This window comes from Salmo salar, chromosome 03 (assembly GCF_965601325.2).
Source record: "Salmo salar chromosome 03, fSalSal1, whole genome shotgun sequence".
Classification (NCBI taxonomy): Eukaryota; Metazoa; Chordata; class Actinopteri; order Salmoniformes; family Salmonidae; genus Salmo; species Salmo salar.
The window spans coordinates 20,057,512-20,078,376 of NC_138293.1; the positions used below are offsets into that span (position 1 = coordinate 20,057,512).

Here is a 20,865-nt window from a genome sequence, read left to right on the forward strand (position 1 = left end):
TGGAACTAATGTTCTCTATCTGTTTTTCTCCGTACAGAGATCATTGAGGATGTATCTGGTGGTGGGGAGACGGTGGAGCGGGTCAGCCAGACTCCTGGGCCTCCCCCTAGTGCTGTTTCACCTCCCAGCTTCCAGAGGGAGCCCTATAAGAAGCTGGGTCTGACCAAGCAGGTCCTAGCAACCCACACCCAGAGAGAGGAGCAGGCCTTCCTGTGTCGCTTCAGGGAGCTTCGGGGAGTCCAGGCCTTCCAGGCCAACTGTTCCCAATACCTGGAGCACCAGAAGGGAAAAGGTGCCACTGATGGTAGAGTACAGCAGCGAACGCGCTTTACACACAATACAGTACATTACATTACATTACAATACATTACAATACATTTCATTACAATACAATACAATACAATACAATACAGTACATTACATTACATTACAGTACAATACATTACAATACAACACAACACACTACAATACAATACAATACAATACAATACGAACTCAATATAGCTTGTAGACATAGGCTAGTACAATTCAACACAGACACACACAGTACCTTAATGCTCTCATACACTCAACTTCTCACAGTCAAAAACATAATGTAATCTAACCATCTTTTTCTCTCTTTTCCGCTCTTTCCCCCTCTCCAGCTGTGCCCACTGTGCGCCCATGCAGGCAGGCCGAGCCCGCCGCCCGTAGAAGCGGGCGCAACAAGAAGACCAAGTCCAAGCGGGTAAAACAGAACGAGTCGTCCGATAGTTCTTTGTCCCATAGGAAGAGACAGCAGCAGCCCCGACCTCACCTCCTCAATCAGGGCCTCAACCAGACCTCCTGGTCCCACTCCAACTCCTCCCAGTCCACCTTGCCGCCCCTGGCCTACCCCAACATAGTGCCAGCCTTCCCTCTCCAGGTCTACCCCGGGGTGGGCACCATGGCTGGCACCATGCCTACCAGCCCTGAGAATTCAATGCCAGGCTTCGGCGACAGCCAGTGCAACCAGGATCCCCAGTGCCCGCCGCCAAACATCCAGCCCTCCCCCTTCTCTACTCCCATGGTGAACCCCGTGGTGGCTCTGGTTCTCCCCAACTACATGTTCCCTCAAATGGGGAGCGGGGCTCCAGGACTGCAGCCTTTTTACCAGGTCAAGACGGCAGGCTACTCCTCCCAGCCACAGCCCTTCCTCCCACAGACATCCCTCACCTTCCCTGCCCAGGGTCCCTTCCTGGCACAGCCGCAGCCCTTCCCCCTACAGACATCTCTTCCCTTCCCACCACAGTCATCCTCCACCATCCAGACCCAGTTCCCGGACCAGGACCCCTTCGCCCCCCAGACAGGCTTCCCAATCCCCACCCAGCTTTTCTCTTCCATGGCCATGGAGCCCCCCAAGCCTTCTGGGGAAACCACCCAGTCTCGGGGCTCCACACCTGGGTCCATGGGCGGCAGGGACCATGTGCCCTCCCCTCCAGTGTTCCAGTCACGGTGCAGCTCTCCCCTGCAGCTCAACGTACTGCAGCTGGAGGAGACACCATGCTCCCTGGAGAGGCAGGACAGCATGGTGGTAGCGCCCTCCAGTGGTGATCCCCCGGGGAATAACGCCTTCCGCAATAAGGGAAGGAGTGTGGTCTGCCAAGCCATGGAGAAGATCACGCTTCAGCAGGTATGACATAACCCTGTTCGTTGTCTTTCCCCCTACTGTCTTTTCTTTCTTTAGCTTTTTTCCTCTCTCCCTCCCCTGTTTCCATTTTCTATCGTTTTATCCAACCACCTGTCCTACAATCTAAGCTAGATGCCCTCAATCTCACACAAGTTATCAAGGAACCCACCAGGTACAACCCTAAATCCGTAAACATGGTTACCCTCATAGATATTATCCTGACCAACTTGCCCTCCAAATACACCTCTGCTGTTTTCAATCAGGATCTCAGCGATCATTGCCTGCATCCGCTATGGGTCCGCGGTCAAACGACCACCCCTCATCACTGTCAAACGCTCCCTAAAACACTTCTGCGAGCAGGCCTTTCTAATCGACCTGGTCCGGGTATCCTGGAAGGATATTGACCTCATCCCGTCAGTAGAGGATGCCTGGTCGTTCTTTAAAAGTAATTTCCTCACCATCTTAAATAAGCATGCCCCTTTCAAAAAATGTAGAACTAAGAACAGATATAGCCCTTGGTTCACTCCAGACCTGACTGCCCGAGACCAGCACAAAAACATCCTGTGGCGGACTGCACTAGCATCGAATAGTCCCCGCGATATGCAACTTTTCAGGGTAGTCAGGAACCAATACACGCAGTCAGTTAGGAAAGCAAAGACTAGCAGCTTTTTCAAACAGAAATTTGCATCCTGTAGCTCTAACTCCAAAAAGTTTTGGGACACTGTAAAGTCCATGGAGAATAAGAGCACCTCCTCCCAGCTGCCCACTGCACTGAGGCTAAGAAACACTGTCACCACTGATAAAGCCACGATAATCGAGAATTTCAATCTCTACGGCTGGCCATGCTTTCCTGTTGGCCGGGGTTGTGGTAGCTTTCATGGCTACCACAACCCCGGCCAACAGCTCCGCACCCCCCGCAGCTACTTGCCCAAGCCTCCCCAGCTTCTCCTTCACCCAAATCCAGATAGCAGATGTTCTGAAAGATCTGCCAAACCTGGACCCGTACAAATCAGCTGGGCTAGACAATCTGGACCCTCTCTTTCTAAAATTATCCGCTGCCATTGTTGCAACCCCTATTACCAGTCTGTTCAACCTCTCTTTTGTATCGTCTGAGATCCCTAAAGATTGGAAAGCTGCCGCGGTCATCCCCCTCTTCAAAGGGGGTGACAATCTAAACCCAAACTGTTACAGACCTATATCCATCCTGCCCTGCCTTTCTAAAGTCTCCGAAAGCCAAGTTATTAAACAGATCACTGACCATTTCGAATCCCACCGTACCTTCTCCGCTGTGCAATCCGGTTTCCGAGCTGGTCACGGGTGCACCTCAGCTACGCTCAAGGTGCTAAACGATATCATAACCGCCATCGATAAAAGAAAGTACTGTGCAGCCATCTTCATCGACCTGGCTAAGGCTTTCGACTCTGTCAATCACCGTATTCATATCGGCAGACTCAACAGCCTTGGTTTCTCAAATGACTGTCTTGCCTGGTTCACCAACTACTTCTCAGATAGAGTTCAGTGTGTCAAATCGGAGGGCCTGTTGTCCGAACCTCTGAGGGTACCACAGGGTTCAATTCTCGGGCCGACTCTTTTTTCTGTATATATCAACGATGTCGCTCTACGCAGACGACACCATTCTGTATAAATCTGGCCCTTCTTTGGACACTGTGTTAACAAACCTCCAAACGAGCTTCAATGCCATACAACACTCCTTCCGTGGACTCCAACTGCTCTTAAACGATTCTGACTTAGAATATGTGGACAACTACAAATACCTAGGTGTTTGGCTAGACTGTAAACTCTCCTTCCAGACTCATATTAAACATCTCCAATACAAAATTAAATCTAGACTCGGCTTCCTATTTCGCAACAAAGCCTCCTTCACTCACACTGCCAAACATACCCTCGTAAAACTGACTATTCTACCGATCCTCGACTTCGGCGATGTCATTTACAAAATAGCCTCCAACACTCTACTCAGCAAACTGGATACAGTCTATCACAGTGCCATCCGTTTTGTCACCAAAGCCCCATATACCACCCACCGCTGCGACCTGTATGCTCTCGTCGGCTGGCCCTCGCTACATATCCTTCGCCAAACCCACTGGCTCCAGGTCATCTATACGTTTTTGCTAGGTAAAGCTCCGCCTTATCTCAGCTCACTACCTACCTCACCCCATATTGTTTTTATTTACTTTTTTGCTCTTTTGCACACCAGTATTTCTACTTGCACATCATAATCTGCACATCTATCACTCCAGTGTTAATTTGCTAAATTGTAATTACTTCGCTACTATGGCCTATTTATTGCCTTACCTCCTCACGCCATTTACACACACTGTATATAGACTTTTTCTATTGTGTTATTGACTGTATGTTTGTTTATTCCATGTGTAACTCTGTGTTGTTGTTTGTGTCGCACTGCTTTGCTTTATCTTGGCCAGGTTGCAGTTGTAAATGAGAACATGTTCTCAACTAGCCTACCTGGTTAAATAAAGGTTCAATTGAAAAAAAAAATACAGAAAAAAACTGAGTCGGTGTGAGGTTATGGTAGTAATGTTGAGATTCCCCAAAATCGCAGCAACACTACGAAAGTGTTGTTTTTAGACTGGAGGTGTTAGGCTAGGGTTAGGATGTATAAAAGGCTGCTTAATCCGTAAGGTATTCACAAATCAATCCCATATTGTCTTCAGCTGGCAGCCAAGTGGCGGTCCGGCACATAGGCTATAGATTCATTTGACATTTTCCTAAATATTTTAAGAATGCTTTTACTGTGATATGATGTTATAGTTTCACCAATTCCTCTGGTCTGAAAATGAGACAGGAGTACAACTTTAAAGGCACAAACTATAGTTTTTAAACATATTTTGACATCAAAATCAGTCAAAAAAGTGGAGACATGCCAAGGGTGTTCAAGGGATACTTCAGTATTTTTTGGCATTGAGGCCCTTTATTTACTTCACTAGAGTCGGATGAACTCATGGATACCATTTTTATGTCTCTATGTCCAGTATGAAGGAAGTTAGAAGTAGTTTTGCGAGCCAATGTTAACTAGCGTTAGCACAATGACTGGAAGTCTATGTTAACATAGGCTCGCAAAACTACCTCTATCTTCCTTCATACTGGACACAGAAACATAAAAATGGTATCAACAAGTTCATCTGACTCTGGGGAAGTAGATAAAGGGCCTCGTTGCCAAAATCCTGAAGTATCCCTTTAAATCCAAACTCTGTCTGCTCTGCAGGTTGGTGTTTATTGTCATGATTGTTGCCCTTGAGGCAGAACTGAGAAATGTCCGCAAGATGGGCCAGCTGCAAAGTCAAAATTGGCTATATCGTAAAAATTCATTCAAAAAAAGATGGCTTTTGGCATAGAGGTAAATCAAATTTTGCCAACATGTCAGGAGAAGTATGGCTGGATTGGTGTGGCTTCACTAAACTTCCAGTTCCTCCATTGTTAAAATGCACAAAAGGAAACTTACCTTAGTTACTGTAAAAAGGGTGTCTGTTGGATTAATATTTCAGGACAATATGGTTGAGGTGCCTCTCAGATCATGATAAGGAATTAAAGGAGCAAAGAAGCAAGAAAGGAAGGATGGGACTGATTAAAGAAAAAAGAGACCAATACGACTTGAGAGTGGAGCTTCTGTTTGCTGATCTTTCCTTTTACCTCTGTCTTGCAGGTGAGTTCGCCAGGCGACGGTAACCCTAGCAACATGCTTGACATCCTGCTCCATTCAGACTCTCACTCAGCCACCTCAGGGTCCATGGGTTCAAGGTCTAATGACTGTGGAACCTCAGCTAGAACGTCGAACAGTGGAAGGTCGGGCTGTAGAACGTCAGCTAGTGGAACGTCAACTAGTGGTGTATCTGGCAATGGCACAGGTCTGTACACACACCTACCCTAGACTTCTTGTACGTTTGTAAGACATTTGTTCCTATTCCAGTCACTTCCACTGTACCAAACGTATCTCCTGTAACCGTATTGAGGAGGATTTCCCATGTAAAACATATTATTAAGCATATTTTCTGAACAAGACTGGCAGGGACAATAACAAACACAGGACAGAAGGACATGGCAGCAAGACATTACATTCAACCATTTGTTGCTTCATGTACAAAGCACTTGAGACTACAACTCTGGTGATTCAGAAGTAAAATATCCTAACTCTGTTTTGTTATTCTCCCCCCAAGTATGCAGCAGCCACACCAGCAGAAAGATCAGAAACCACTTTGGCAGCGTGGACTCCTCCCAGAACAGTAGGCAGAAGGTCAAAGGGCACTCCACCGGCTGCGATAGTGGGAGCAGCCGTAGCGTCATGGATGTGCGGCCAATGGAGATGGAGCAGGGCCAACACGACAAGTATGTACTGCAGGACCCGCCGTGTTTGGTCACCCTCAATGCTGACAACAAGGTCATGTTGACCTATCAGGGTTCCCGAGTGGCGCAGCGGTCTGAGGCACTGCATCTCAGTACGAGAGGCATCACTACAGACCCTGGTTTGATTCCAGGCCGTATCACAACTGGCCGTGATTGGGAGTCACATAGGGCGGCGCACAATTGGCCCAGCATCGTCCGGGTTAGGGTTTGGCCGGGGTAGGCCGTCATTGTAAATAATAATTTGTTCTTAACTGAGTTGGCTAGTTAAATAAAGGTAAAATAAATAAATATTTAAAAAATCTGATGCCCTCGCGGTGAGTTGGAGGAGACAGGAGAGAGGCAGCACACAATGTGCCCTGGAGTAAGAGAAAGTTGTCTGTGGATGCAGGTCTGGTGTCAGTTTGGGATTTGGGATGGGGGAGGATAAACTGATCCTAGATCTGTGACTACAGGCAACTTCTACCCAGGGCATGATGAGTGGCTGTGAATGCTGGGGTTTTAAATATTGGTTGGGTATTTTTTGGTAGGCCATAAGAAAATTTTTAGATGGGACACAGCACTCTAGATCTTTGGGAAATACTTTCCTAGTACATTGCACTGTACACCCTTGTTGTTTCCCACTCCCTTCCCATATTCACCTGGCATGCTGAATTAGAATTGACCATTTGTGTTAAAAGCTTTGCTAATATTAAAGTTAAATTGCAGTTCTGACTTATGTCCACCAGATGGGGCTTTCACACAAAGACCGACAGTTGTTAGACAAGGTGAATTGAGAGGAAATGTGTGGTGTCTTAAATGCTAGTTTGACTACTCTCCAGGTACCAGACACCCAATCTAGGTAACCATGAAGATCAATTATATAAAATTGTCATCTGATACCCATGACTCCCTCATGCCAAATACACATTTTTTAACCACTAACCAGACATACCTTTCCCGACACCCTAATACCCAGTACCACTCTCTGTGTTACCTGCATGTCCAATAGTATTCTTACTGTTTGAGTATCTTTTCCCTGGTCACATAGGTCCCATGGTTCAGAATACTGAGTGTGTATGTCCCTTGGTCTACTCAGGGGCATCGAGAGGTTGCTCAGAGAGGACAGAGAGAGGCTGCGTGGGATGCAGAAGAGTCAGCCGTGCTTCACTGGGGAGCAGCAGAGGGAACTGGTAGAGGTCCACCCCTGGATGAGGAGTGGAGGGCTGCCCAAGGTCATGGACATCAAGGTAAGCTCTCTCTTTCTCTTTATGGCTGTCTCGCTCTATTGCTTTCTCTTTAACGCGCTCTCTTTTTCTTCCTCTTTCCTCCCTCTCTCTTTTTCACAATCACTCTCTCTCTCTTCCTTTCTTTTTCTCTTTCTCCTTCTTTCACTCTCTCTTACTCTCTCTCTCTTATACTATGGGCCGTCAATCACGTTTGTCAAAAGCAAGTCTAACATTAACTAACAGAAATGTGTGTGTGTGTGTGTGTTGTTTTGTTGTTTTGTTTAGGCCTGTGTGTGCTGTGAGGAGGGTGCTCCAAAGGCAGTGATGTCTGAGGAGCAGTCTGACCTAGACATGGGAGACACAGAGACTGAGACAGGGGAGGTCAGCCCCTCCAGGAAGCCCAGCGAGGAGCCCTTAAACACAGACACCTGCCCCTCTTCTGGCCTTGGATCATCATAGCCACATCCACACCCTGAATCCACCGCTGTTGATTGTAACATCAGCACTTCCGCCCGAGACTCGTTCTCAAGCGACATCAATTATTGACCGGGTCCCATCCTCAGACCAACAGCTGTCCCTGACCAGGGAATGATCATATTGGACTACCTAGTACTGCATGCGTCCTGCTAGCGGTACAGACCTTTTCTACAACCAGCTAAACCGTATGGAAACTCTGCTACAGCCTGAGAGACCAGCGGCCCACCTGTTCAATTCATTTTATGTGTGTGAATGTGTGAGAGAGAGAAAAAGAAGATGAGATTGAGGTTGGGCAGGTAGCCTAGCGGTGGGCAGGTAGCCTAGCGGTGGGCAGGTAGCCCAGCGGTGGGCAGGTAGCCTAGTGGTTAATAACGATCGGCCAGTAACCGAAGGCCGCTGGTTTGTATCAACGAGCCGACTAGGTGAAAAATCTATCGAGGTGCCTTTGAGCAAGGCACTTAACCCTAATTCCTTTTGTAAGTCACTCTGGATACGAGCGTCTGCTAAATTACTAAAATGTCAAATGAGTGAGTTCCAGTCTGTGCAAAACTCTGTTCTTTCAATTCCATCTCTTTTCCTGTGTTGTTTCACTGATTAAAATGAATGCTTTCACTGAAGAAGTTTAAGACTTATAGTCTTGTTTTTGTGTTGATGGTAGCCAAGAATATTTAGTGGACTTGCTGTTTTTCAACTGTCTCTCAATATGAGAAAAATATATATAATTTAAAGCACCTGTAAAATGGTTGGTGAAATGTTTTTTTTACCACCAATGGTTTCAAAGAGATACTCTATTTTTATACCAGAGAATAATATATGTACAGTATATGTGTTTCTTGGTTCTGAGTCTCACAATATAAATATAGGAAGAAACCAGCATAAGAGAACTAGGACCAATATACATGTGTTTACGGTGTGTTTACGGACATATTCAATCACTCCCTATCTCAGGCTGTTGTCCCGACATGCTTCAAGATGGCCACCAGTGTTCCTGTACCCAAGAAGGCAAAGATAACTGAACTAAATGACTACCGCCCCGTAGCACTCACTTCTGTCATCATGAAGTGCTTTGAAAGGCTAGTCAAGGATCATATCACCTCCACCTTACCTGCCACCCTCGACCCACTTCAGTTTGCATACCGCCCCAACAGGTCCACAGATGACGCAATCGCCATCACACTGCACACTGCCCTATCCCATCTGGACAAGAGGAATACCTATGTAAGAATGCTGTTCATTGACTACAGCTCAGCATTCAACACCATAGTACCCTCTAAGCTCATCATCAAGCTGGAGGACCTGGGCCTAAACCCGCCCTGTGCTACTGGGTCCTGGACTTTCTCACGGGCCGCCCCCAGGTGGTGAAGGTAGGAAACAACATCTCCACCTCGCTGACCCTTAACACTGGGGCCCCACAAGGGTGCATGCTCAGCCCCCTCCTGTTCACCCACGATTGCGTGGCCATGCATGCCTCCAACTCAATCATCAAGTTTGCAGACGACACAACAGTAGTGGGCTTGATTACCAACAACGACGAGACAGCCTACAGGGAGGAGGTGAGGGCACTCGGAGTGTGGTGTCATGAAAACAACCTCTCACTCAACGTCAACAAAACAAAGGAGATGATCGTGGACTTCAGGAAACAGCAGAGGGAGCACCCCCCTATCCACATCAAAGGGACAGCAGTGGAGAAGGTGGAAAGTTTTAAATTCCTCGGCTTACACATCAACGACAAACTGAAATGGTCCACCCACACAGACAGTGTGGTGAAGAAGGCACAACAGTGCCTCTTCAACCGCTTCAAACTAAGGAGGCCTAAGAAATTTGGCTTGTCACCCAAAACCCTGACTAACTTTTACAGATGCACAATCGAGAGCATCCTGTCGGGCTGTATCACAGCCTGGTACGGCAACTGCTCCTTCCTCAACCGCAAGGCTCTCCAGAGGGTGGTGTGGTCTGCACAACGCATCACCGGGGGGAAAACTACCTGCCCTCCAGGACACCTACAGCACCCGATGTCACAGGAAGGCCAAAAAGATCATCAAAGCAAACAACCACCCAAGCCACTGCCTGTTCACCCCGCTACCATCCAGAAGGCGAGGTCAGTACAGGTGCATTAAAGCTGGGACCAGGAGACTGAAGAACAGCTTCTATCTCAAGGCCATCAGACTGCTAAAGAGCCATCACTAACTCAGAGAGGCAGCTGCCTACATGGAGACCCAATCACCTGACTCTTTAATAAATGGATCACTCGTCACTTTAAACAATGCCACTTTAAATAATGCCACTTGAATAATGTTTACGTATCTTACATTACTCATATCACATGTATATACTGTATGTTATACCATCTATTGCACCTTGCCTATGCTGCTCTGGCCATCGCTCATCCATATATTTATATGTACATATTCTCATTCACCTCGTTAGATTTGTGTGTATTAGGTAGTTGGTGGAGAATTGTTAGATCACTTGTTAGATATTACTGCACTGTCGGAACCAGAAGCACAAGCATTTCGTTACACTCGCATTAACATCTGCTAACCATGTGTATATGACCAATAACATTTGATTTGATTTTTGATTTGATAATTGTGTTTGTTTTTGAAACGCTTCATAGTACAGCGTGTTGGCTGACTAAAGAGTACAGTTGGTAGGGGAGGCTTATAGAGAAGGTGCTTTTTGTTCACCATTTTCTTTCTAGCCTGTGATTGATGGTTTGACCAAGCTTTGAGGAAAGAATGTCCTATAGCACTGTTCTAGGATCAGCTTTCCCAAACACAAAGCATAAGCTATCAGGCTTGCTGGCCTTGGAACAGTGTTTAAGAGCACATGGTAGTGGCAACACTTTCTGCATTGTAATATGGCTGGGATAGTTATTGGGTCTAAGCATTTGTCAGGACTCCTCTGTCTATTTTTCAAATAATATATATCTTTTTTTAAACACTCGAAACACAAATTGTGTTCCTGCATTTTTCCTAAATGATTTCTTTACAGTTGGTCTTGTATGTCTCTGTATTTCTGTATTTCTTGTGTTGTTGGATAGTCACTTTGAAAAGTGTAAACACATTGGCTGTGTTAATGTGTTAATGTTACAAAATAAAAGTCAAACATTTTAACATTTAAATATATTTACGCTTCTAGCCTACTCTTTATGAAAACACAATAATCTGACATAAATGTAATAAAATCAAGTAGGTAACCTACATTTATTTCATGCCATATGTTAGGATACCTTTTTCTTATTTGTTTGTATTCAGGATAAGGCCATTGTGGAAATACTTTCAGTGGAAATACGATCAATATTGAAGGATATCCTAGCAAGTTTTCCTTCTGATGTCAACAGCTCCTAAAGCTTTAGACCAAAGAGCCAATTTCATGTTTTTCCCGAGATCAATTCATTGTAACTCAAGTGATTTCAGTTCTTAATTAATTAGGTTAATTTCGGTAGATGGTGTAATGGACCATTAATGGCACGTTCTTAATTTGGGAGGACCTGAATGTCTTGAGCAGTTACAGAAAATGGACCGTTGGTGGAATGATTGGCCATATGCTCACTTCACTAACTGTTCGAATTGAATGGCAGTGTGGCATTTCAAAATAGGCCTATCAGCCAAAATAGGGCTATTAACCACCGCATGTTAGTTATTCCACTTTTTCCTACAGTATAGAACATTTAATTCACATTTGCCAAAAAATGTCAGAGGAGAGGGTCAAATAAAATCCTAATGCTCGCGACCAAAAGCCCATGGCTAGATGTTATCAGTGGAAACTGGACAGGAAGGCAGACAGACAGTGGTAGTTGGAAATATTTTTCCACGGCTTTTAGTAGCTTGGATCAAAGCGGCCACGGTCATTCACATGCCTCGCTGTTCGCACCTCTCCCAATTTGATGATCAGGTGTGAATCTGGACAGTGTCCCTCCTGCGGTGATGGCCACCTCTGGGGTTCCGCTAATCTGGAGTCGTCTCCATCGTAAACTGACAACAGTCTGTGAATGTCTCCTAATAATGTGGATTTCAGGTAGAGAATTAATATACAATTCATCCAATCGTTATAGAGCCACCTTGGCTAGGCTATATGTTACAGAGAAGGCGTTGGGTTGTTGATGTGTGTTATTTAAACGCTAGCTAGGGGTACTCTTGCAAATTAGCCATATAACTCACTGAACGTTGCGTATAGGCTAATGAAATATCATTATAATTTATCTTTCGACTTTTTTTCACATCATGCATGAAAATGTATTCAATTATACAATGAGAAGAAGAATTATCATTGGAATAACGAAATAGTCTTTAGTAAAACATATTGTTTATCGTCTGTGGTTTGGAAGACTAAGAGAGGAATAACAGGGTCTTAACATGTTTATGTTGGTGGGAGTTGAGACGTTGCTAGTATATGGAGGTGTCAGAAGTGACACTTAGGGACATCAGAGAAACTTCCAAGGTGCCACTTGGTCGTCCACTGAACCCGAGGAGAAGCGCTTTCATATTCAGTGTAGGTATCTGTGGTGGGCTGTTGGGGGTCTGTGGGAATGTTGAGATCTTTCATGCTCAAATAGTATACTTCTTAAAAGATTACCACACATGTGCTAGTGCATTCTACTTTTGACTGAACGGGAAATACATGTTTTGAACAGAGTGCAATGTTCTTCTGGTGTCCATGTACCCGTTACGCAAGACGTATGATCTGAGGTAATATTATCAAAGATGGTGGATAAATAAAGATGTCTTACTTAGAGTCTCGGTCGTTTACCATTGGAAAAAAAAGGTCTACTTCAGGGTGGCTCTCCCATAAACACCAATGCTATAGCAGCTGTGTCTGGTCTGCTTAGTTCATTGTCTGGATATGAACCAGAAATAAATAGGGAGTGGGATGGCTCACTTTACATTTCTTATATTACCCCACACAACCTCGGTGGTGAACTAACATCTCATGATATTGACATCTGCTTGGCATATTTCAAGGAATCAAAGCTGTCAGAATATCAATGAAGGCCCAGCCATCAAATGAACAAGCTGTCAGATCTCACACGGCATTGTAGAGAAGCCCCAAGGCAGACATTCTCACCTCATAATAGCCCACTGGCCCATCTGTGCTAAAATAGGCCTAAATTAAAACTTCCAAGCCTACCTTCACACACAAATGGCATACAAATGTTCATGTATGATTCATATCTTAAAAACAATGGTACCAGTGTAAAGCTGAAATGTGTTTACTGTGGAATGACTGTTTGATGCCAGTTTAGCAGGCAATCATTTTTGCCATTTCTGGTCCCTGTTTTAGAAGTGAGCTATGCAGTAGACTTCCCTGAATGGATCGATTGTCCATTACTTTGTGTTCAATTCTTCACAGCTAAGTACACTGAACAAAAATATAAACGCAACATGTAGTGTTGGTCCCATATTTCATGAGCTGAAATAAAAAATCCCTTACAGTTTCCATAACCACAAAAAGCTTATTTCTCTAAAATGTTGTGCACAAATGTGTTTACATCCCTGTTAGTGAGCATTTCTCCTTTGCCAAGATAATCCATCCATCTGACAGGTGTGGCATATCAAGAAGCTGATTTAAAAAACATGATCATTACACAAGTGCACCTTGTGCTGGGGACAATAAAAGGCCACCTTAAAATGTGAAGTTTTGTCACACAACACAATGCCACAGATGTCTCAAGTTTTGAGGGAGCCCTTTTGTGGGGAAAAACTCATTCCGATTGGCTGGGCCTGGCTCCCCAGTGGGTGGGCCTATGCCCTCCAAGGCCAACCCATGGCTGCACCCCTGACCAGTCATGTGAAAAACATAGTTTAGGGTCTAATTTATTTATTTCAATTGACTGATTTCATTAAATGAACTGGAACTCAGTAAAATCTCTGAAATTGTTGCGTGTTGCGTTTATATTTTTGTTTAGTATAAATAGGATAAACTGAGTCCAATATGAAGAGAAAATGCGTTTAATAAAATTAACTAAGTCAGTGTATGACAATTTAAGTCTGAAATGAGATATGGACATGACATAATCAGGCACAAACGCTTACAAAACGGTGTTATTACAATGTTACAATATTTATTTTCCTCAACCTAAACATATAAAATAATTTACACTAAACTAATACTGTATTACTATGTGTGGTTTAATGGGACAGGTTATTTTCTATACAGCCATACTATTAACAATTACATATTTACATCTGCATTCAGGCCTACTGTACCCTCCCTTCACTGAAGGTAAATAAACCACCTATATCTGGCAAAAATACATCTTAGATCTATAACAATGTGGAATTATTCAAAGTTGAACTATTACATACAATTAATTCATTAAATAGCTTGAATACTTATTAGTTGTTCAAACGCATTATTAGAATGGTTCAAATACAAAAAAGAGCTTTTTAAAATGATGCCACCTCTAGCCTATTTGCAACAAAACTTTGCATTGCCAAGTGAAGTTACAGTGTCCCACTTCACATGCTAGTCCTACAAAATCTCTCATCCAACAGCCTAACAACATTCCAAGGAATTTGATCTTCAGCGTTACAGAATAAAACCCAATAAACAAGAACTATTGTAGGCTATTCCTCTAGTACAGGACAGTTGTAGGCCTCATTTGGGGCTCTACCAGGGTCTCCACATGGACTCGGAATAAGCCGCTGTGGGCATGTTCAGAACATCCTGGTTCTCAGCGTCCACAGAGATGTGGTTCTGCTCAGAGTCAGTCTCTTCCAGATCCGAGCACAGGTCATCACTGGAGGTAGTGGAGGGCGCCGGGGAGAGGGCTGAGGAACTGCCGCTGGAGATACTCTTTCCCCCCGGGGAGACCAGTGCTGCGTATATGCCCTCAGAACTGGGCCAAGTGCTGGTACTGTTAGTGGAGCAGTCTGTCATGATATTCTGGATCATCACCTGGAATTTGTCCTCGTCGTTTAGGGGCATACATTCCAGGAGGTGGTTCAAGAGCTCCGCCGCGACGGTCGCGTCAATTCCCGGGCAGTTGGACACGAAGGTGTGCACCTCATGCATGCACTGGATGTAACCCGCAGCAAACCTTTCGCTTGCCTCCCGGTTCACGATGTTGACCTCTGACAAAGCACAGACAGAGAGATACATTTATAAGAATCTTAATTTGATCACCCTGTTGCAGGAGAACATTCCTGCAATGCAAGAAATGTAAAACATGATGTGTATTTGAGGTTTAAAACGGCTTCTGAAGTTTGTTATTAACGCTTTGAAATTTCAGACTTCAATCAACCTCTACAAAAATGTCCATTCATTATAATCCACATAATAATTCACATTTCCTGTTGCTGCTGGATTATTTTCCTGCCGTAGCAAACTGTCTTAAATTAAGATCCTACATATGTTGGCCGACACACTACTTTCCACTAGTTGTATGAAATGTCCACGTGCATAATACCATCGCGTGCATAAACCTAGCCTATGGGCCTATCTTACCTTGTGCTCGGCTTTGAATGATACTCTCCACTCGTTTCACAGTCATTTCCAGCACTTCGGCGTTCTCCATCTTTAATTGTAACTGTGAATGTCAGATTGATAAAATGTACATAACTGGTTTACAATGTAACGACAATAGGCTACACAAAGAGAGGGAGAATGTCAGATAAAGTGACATAAAATGTGCAAAAACGTACATCTGTGTCTGCGAGCAGAACTCTGAGTTCTTGCAAACTTTCATTGATGCGAGCCCGTCTCTTTTTCTCAACCAACGGTTTTCTGGTCTGAAAAAAACCCAATTGACCGCACATTAATAGTTTATATTAAGTTACACTAAATAACACTCAATACACAACAATCAGCGACACATTGGCCTACCTTTCTGTCCACTTTAATGCCATAGAATTCACCCTCGTCTCTACTCAGTCCGTTTTTATTATTGGGAGTGGGGGCCATGTTGGAGAAGTTTAACCCAGACACTGCCAAAAACGGAGGGTTGATAAATCCACACGACCGTTACACACCGTGAATGGGACAGATGGCCTCCGGTCCCTGTTGCAAACAAAGCCGAACTGTACTTGTGCAGACGGGCACTTGATTTGTTATGCAGCCTCAAGCGCAACGATAGTGCCAGTAGTAGGTATTTATAACGCCTCACCCAATTTACATGTGAATAGAGGGGCTGACTACGCGAGCAGAAGATTGTTGAGCGCAATGCGAATCAGCCAATCGCTGGTCTAGCATTTTGTCCTCTGAGCGCTATGGCAGTTGTCGGCAGAGAGAGAGAGAGAGAGAGAGAGGAATTGGCTAGACCGTAAGAGGGCTATTCTTTGGTTTGTGTCCCGGCCCGAAATAGTTTATTCTTTCATAAACCACCATTCTAGTAGTGCTCCTGAGACCAATATGTTTTGAAAGAGATGGAATGAAATTATGATAATAAATAGCAAAGAGACAGTATTTTATCGTCAACTTTAAAAGCAGCATTATAGGCCTATAACTTTACTTAACACATAAAACCAATATTTATTGAAATAGCAAATATAAAACGCTAAGTAAACAATATGCCTAAAGGATCATTTTGAATGTGCCCTATAAATGTTTTATATTGTAGACCTACTCACCATACCTTACAACTCAAACACTTAGCCTAGGCACAACCAATTGCCAAATGCCATTAGCCTCTTGCAACATTCACAGACAATTGAAATGGTATGTCATTAGTCACCTTTATGTGTATTTCAAGATTAATTGTGGGCCATTGCATATGCTGTCTAAAGTTGAGGCCAATTCCAACCCAATCCAACACAATTAACAGAATGGGACATTAAATCAAATCAAATCAAAGTTTATTTGTCACGTGCGCCGAATACAACAGGTGTAGACCTTACTTACAGGCTCTAACCAATAGTGCAAAACAGGTATTAGGTGAACAATAGGTAGGTAAAGAAATAAAACAACATTGAAAAGACAGGCTATATACAGTAGGGAGGCTATAAAAAGTAGCGAGGCTACATACAGACACCGGTTAGTCAGGCTGATTGAGGTAGTATGTACATGTAGATATGGTTAAAGTGACTATGCATATATGATGAACAGAGAGTAGCAGTAGTGTAAAAGAGGGGTTGGCGGGTGGTGGGTGACGGGACACAATGCAGATAGCCCGGTTAGCCAATGTGCGGGAGCACTGGTTGGTCGGCCCAATTGAGGTAGTATGTACATGAATGTATAGTGAAAGTGACTATGCATATAAGATAAACAGCGAGTAGCAGCAGTGTAAAAAGAGGGGTTGGGGGGCGCACACAATGCAAATAGTCCGGGTAGCCATTTGATTACCTGGTCAGGAGTCTTATGGCTTGGGGATAAAAACTGTTGAGAAGCCTTTTTGTCCTAGACTTGGCACTCCGGTACCACTTGCCATGCGGTAGTAGAGAGAACAGTCTATGACTGGGGTGGCTGGGGTCTTTGACAATTTTTAGAGCCATCCTCTGATACCGCCCAGTGATGTACTGGGCCGTACGCACTACCCTCTGTAGTGTCTTGCGGTCAGAGGCCGAGCAATTGCCATACCAGGCAGTGATGCAACCAGTCAGGATGCTCTCGATGTTGCAGCTGTAGAACCTTTTGAGGATCTCAGGACCCATGCCAAATCTTTTTAGTTTCCTGAGGGGGAATAGGCTTTGTCGTACCCTCTTCACGACTGTCTTGGTGTGTTTGGACCATTCTAGTTTGTTGTAACTGCTTCCTGTGCTTGGCCCTCCTATGTTGAACATAATAAATGCCTCTCTATCCACCGGATGTGTACCAAACTCACTAAAAGTGGCAGTAATAAAGCCTCTCTTGAAAGCCAAACCTTGTCCCAGAAAATATAAAAAACTATTGGCCTATATCGAATCTTCCATTCCTCTCAACATTTAAAAAAAAAAAGCTGTTGCACAGCAACTCACTGCCCTCCTGAAGACAAACAATGTATACGAAATGCTTCAGTCTGGTTTTAGACCCCATCATAGCACTGAGACTGCACTTGTGAAGGTGGTAAATTACCTTTTAATGGCGCCAGACCGAGGCTCTGCATCTGTCCTCGTGCTCCAGATCTTAGTGCTGCTTTTGATACCATCGATCACCACATTCTTTTGGAGAGATTGTAAACCCAAATTGGTCTACACGGACAAGTGTTGGCCTGGTTTAGATCTTATCTGTCGGAAAGATAGGCCCATGTCTCTGTGAATGGTTTGTCCTCTGACCACTATTGTTTTCACTATATATTTTACCTCTTGGGGATGTCATTCGAAAACATAATGTTAACTTTCACTGCTATGCGGATGACACACAGCTGTACATTTCAATGAAACATGGTGAAGCCCCAGAATTGCCCTCGCTAGAAGCCTGTGTTTCAGACATAAGGGATGGCTGCAAACTTTCTACTTTTAAACTCGGACAAAACAGAGATGCTTGTTCTAGGTCCCAAGAAACAAAGAGATCTTTTGTTGAATCTGACAATTAATCTTGATGTTTGTACAGTTGTCTCAAATAAAACTGTGAAGGACCTCGGCGTTACTCTGGACCCTGATCTCTCTTTTGACGAACATATCAAGACTGTTTCAAGGACAGTTTTTTTCCCCATCTACGTAACATTGCAAAAATCAGAAACTTTCTGTCCAAAAATGATGCAGAAAAATGTATCCATGCTTTTGTTACTTCTAGGTTAGACTACTGCAATGCTCTACTTTCCGGATACCCGGATAAAGCACTAAATAAACTTCAGCTAGTGCTAAATATGGCTGCTAGAATCCTGACTGAACCAAAAAATGTGATCATATTACTCCAGTGCTAGCCTTCCTACACCGGCTTCCTGTTAAGGCAAGGGCTGATTTCAAGGTTTTACTGCTAACCCACAAAGCATTACATGGGCTTGCTCCTACCTATCTTTCCGATTTGGTCCTGCCGTACATACCTACACGTACGCTACGGTCACAAGACGCAGGCCTCCTAATTGTCCCTAGAATTTCTAAGCAAACAGCTGGAGGCAGGGCTTTCTCCTAAAGAGCTACATTTTTATGGAATGGTCTGCCTACCCATGTGAGAGATGCAGACTCGGTCTTAACCTTTAAGTCTTTATTGAAGACTCATCTCTTCAATAGGTCCTATGATTGAGTGTAGTCTGGCCCAGGAGTGTGAAGGTGAACGGAAAGGCACTGGAGCAACGAACCGCCCTTGCTGTCTCTGCCTGGCCGGTTCCCCTCTCTCCACTGGGATTCTCTGCCTCTAACCCCATTACAGGGGCTGAGTCACTGGCTTACTGGTGCTCTTCCATGCCGTCACTAGGAGGGGTGCGTCATTTGAGTGGGTTGAGTCACTGACGTGGTCTTCCTGTCTGGATTGGCGCCCCCCTTGGGTTGTGCCGTGGGGGAGATCTTTGTGGGCTATACTCGGCCTTGTCTCAGGATGGTAAGTTGGTGGTTGAAGATATCCCTCTAGTGGTGTGGGGGCTGTGCTTTGGCAAAGTGGGTGGGGTTATATCCTGCCTGTTTGGCCCTGTCCGGGGGTATCATCGGATGGGGCCACAGTGTCTCCTGACCCCTCCTGTCTCAGCCTCCAGTATTTATGCTGCAGTAGTTTATGTGTCGGGGGGCTAGGGTCAGTATGTTATCTGGAGTATTTCTCCTGTTTTATCCAGTGTCCTGTGTGAATTTAAGTATGCCCTCTCTAATTCTCTCTTTCTTTCTTTCTTTCTCTCTCTCTCAGAGGACCTGAGCCCTAGGACCATGCCTCAGGACTCCCTGGCATGATGACTCCTTCTTGTCCCCAGTCCAACTGGCCGTGCTGCTGCTCCAGTTTCAACTGTTCTGCCTGCGGCTATGGAACCCTGACCTGTTCACTGTGATTACTATTATTTGACCATTCTGGTCATTTATGAACATTTGAACATCTTGCTCATGTTCTGTTATAATCTCCACCCGGCACAGCCAGAAGAGGACTGGCCACCCCTCATAGCCTGGTTCCTCTCTAGGTTTCTTCCTAGGTTTTGTCCTTTCTAGGGAGTTTTTCTAGCCACCGTGCTTCTACATCTGCATTGCTTGCTGTTTAGGGTTTTAGGCTGGGTTTCTGTACAGCACTTTGATATATTAGCTGATGTAAGAAGGGCTATATATATACATTTGATTTGATGTGGACACCAAGGAACTTGAAGCTCTCAACCTGCTCCACTGCAGCCCCGTCGATGAGAATGGGGGCGTGCTTGGTCCTCCTTTTCCTGTAGTCCACAATCATCTCTGTAGTCTGGGTTACGTTGAGGGATAGGTTGTTATTCTGGCACAACCCGGCCAGGTCTCTGACCTCCTCCCTATAGGCTGTCTCGTCGTTGTCGGTGATCAGGCTTACCACTGTTGTGTCGTTTGCAAACTTAATGATGGTGTTGGATTTCTGCCTGGCCATGCAGTCGTGGGTGAACAGGGAGTACAGGAGGGGACTGAGCACGCACCCCTGGGGAGCTCTAGTGTTGAGCATCAGCGTGGCAGATGTGTTGCTACCTACACCTGCTTCTACACCTGCATTGCTTGCTATTTGGGGTTTTAGGCTGGGTTTCTGTACAGCACTTTGAGATATCATCTGATGTAAGAAGGGCTATATAAATACATTTGATTTGATTTGATTTACCCTCACCACCTGGGGGCGGCCCGTCAGGAAGTCCAGGATCCAGTTGCAGAGGCAGGTGTTTAGTCCCAGGATCCTTAGCTTAGTGATGAGCTTTGAGGCTACTATGGTGTTGAATGCTGAGCTGTAGTCAATGAATAGCATTCTCACATAAGTGTTCCTTTTGTCCAGGTGGGTAAGGGCAGTGTGGAGTGCAATAGAGATTGCATCATCTGTGGATCTGTTTGGGCGGTATGCAAATTGGAGTGGGTCTAGGGTTTCTGGGATAATGGTGTTGATGTGAGCCATTACCAACCTTTCAAAGCACTTCATGACTACAGACGTGAGTGCTACGGGTCTGTAGTCATTTAGGCCAAGTTTGAATTGGAAAATGTGCCACATTTCATTTCAGTCCTATTTCAGTCTTGAATAGGCTAAAGGAATGTCTTATCTACATTGTAGTCTACTGTAGGCTGTTCATCCTTGGGCACATGGGCTCCATCCATACTTCTGTTTATTGAGAGGTGTACAGTTCATTTGAGATAATATTGTTTTCTCTCCATTTGTGCTCCATTC

General features: G+C 44.7%; 2 protein-coding genes across 6 annotated transcripts in view; one reads left to right on the forward strand and one right to left on the reverse strand.

Moving 5' to 3' along the window:
* The window catches only part of LOC106599551 (period circadian protein homolog 2), a 29,948-nt gene extending 19,110 nt beyond the window's left edge, over positions 1-10,838 (forward strand). For 4 of the 5 annotated variants that reach the window (XM_014190840.3, XM_014190838.3, XM_014190842.3 and 1 more), the window contains 6 exons: positions 38-304; positions 645-1,651; positions 5,331-5,532; positions 5,842-6,010; positions 7,104-7,254; positions 7,519-10,838. In XM_014190840.3, coding sequence (XP_014046315.2) covers positions 38-304; positions 645-1,651; positions 5,331-5,532; positions 5,842-6,010; positions 7,104-7,254; positions 7,519-7,692 — 1,970 coding nt within the window. In that variant the 3' untranslated portion in view covers positions 7,693-10,838. Of the gene's footprint in view, positions 1-37; positions 305-644; positions 1,652-5,330; positions 5,533-5,841; positions 6,011-7,055; positions 7,255-7,518 lie in introns of those variants that run through there. The other variant, XM_082973342.1, reaches the window with a different exon arrangement.
* Positions 10,839-13,645: 2,807 nt separating this feature from the next.
* Positions 13,646-15,913, reverse strand: LOC106599548 (transcription cofactor HES-6). Its single transcript, XM_014190835.3, has 4 exons — positions 15,538-15,913; positions 15,357-15,443; positions 15,160-15,241; positions 13,646-14,786 (listed from the first exon to the last, which is right to left on the reverse strand). Exons 1-4 carry the CDS (start codon positions 15,613-15,615, stop codon positions 14,323-14,325), a joined length of 711 nt encoding a protein of 236 aa, XP_014046310.1. The 5' UTR covers positions 15,616-15,913; the 3' UTR covers positions 13,646-14,322.
* Between the last annotated feature and the right edge of the window lie 4,952 nt (positions 15,914-20,865).

What these genes read in the sequence shown, in the direction of transcription:
- LOC106599548 (XM_014190835.3), bottom strand. Translation starts at nt 15,615, where the DNA reads ATGGCCCCCACTCCCAATAATAAAAACGGACTGAGTAGAGACGAGGGT. An exon ending in TTCTGCTCGCAGACACAGAT is followed by an intron (nt 15,242 to 15,356) that starts GTACGTTTTTGC and finishes TGACATTCACAG; the next exon opens with TTACAATTAAAGATGGAGAA. An exon ending in CATTCAAAGCCGAGCACAAG is followed by an intron (nt 14,787 to 15,159) that starts GTAAGATAGGCC and finishes GTGCTTTGTCAG; the next exon opens with AGGTCAACATCGTGAACCGG.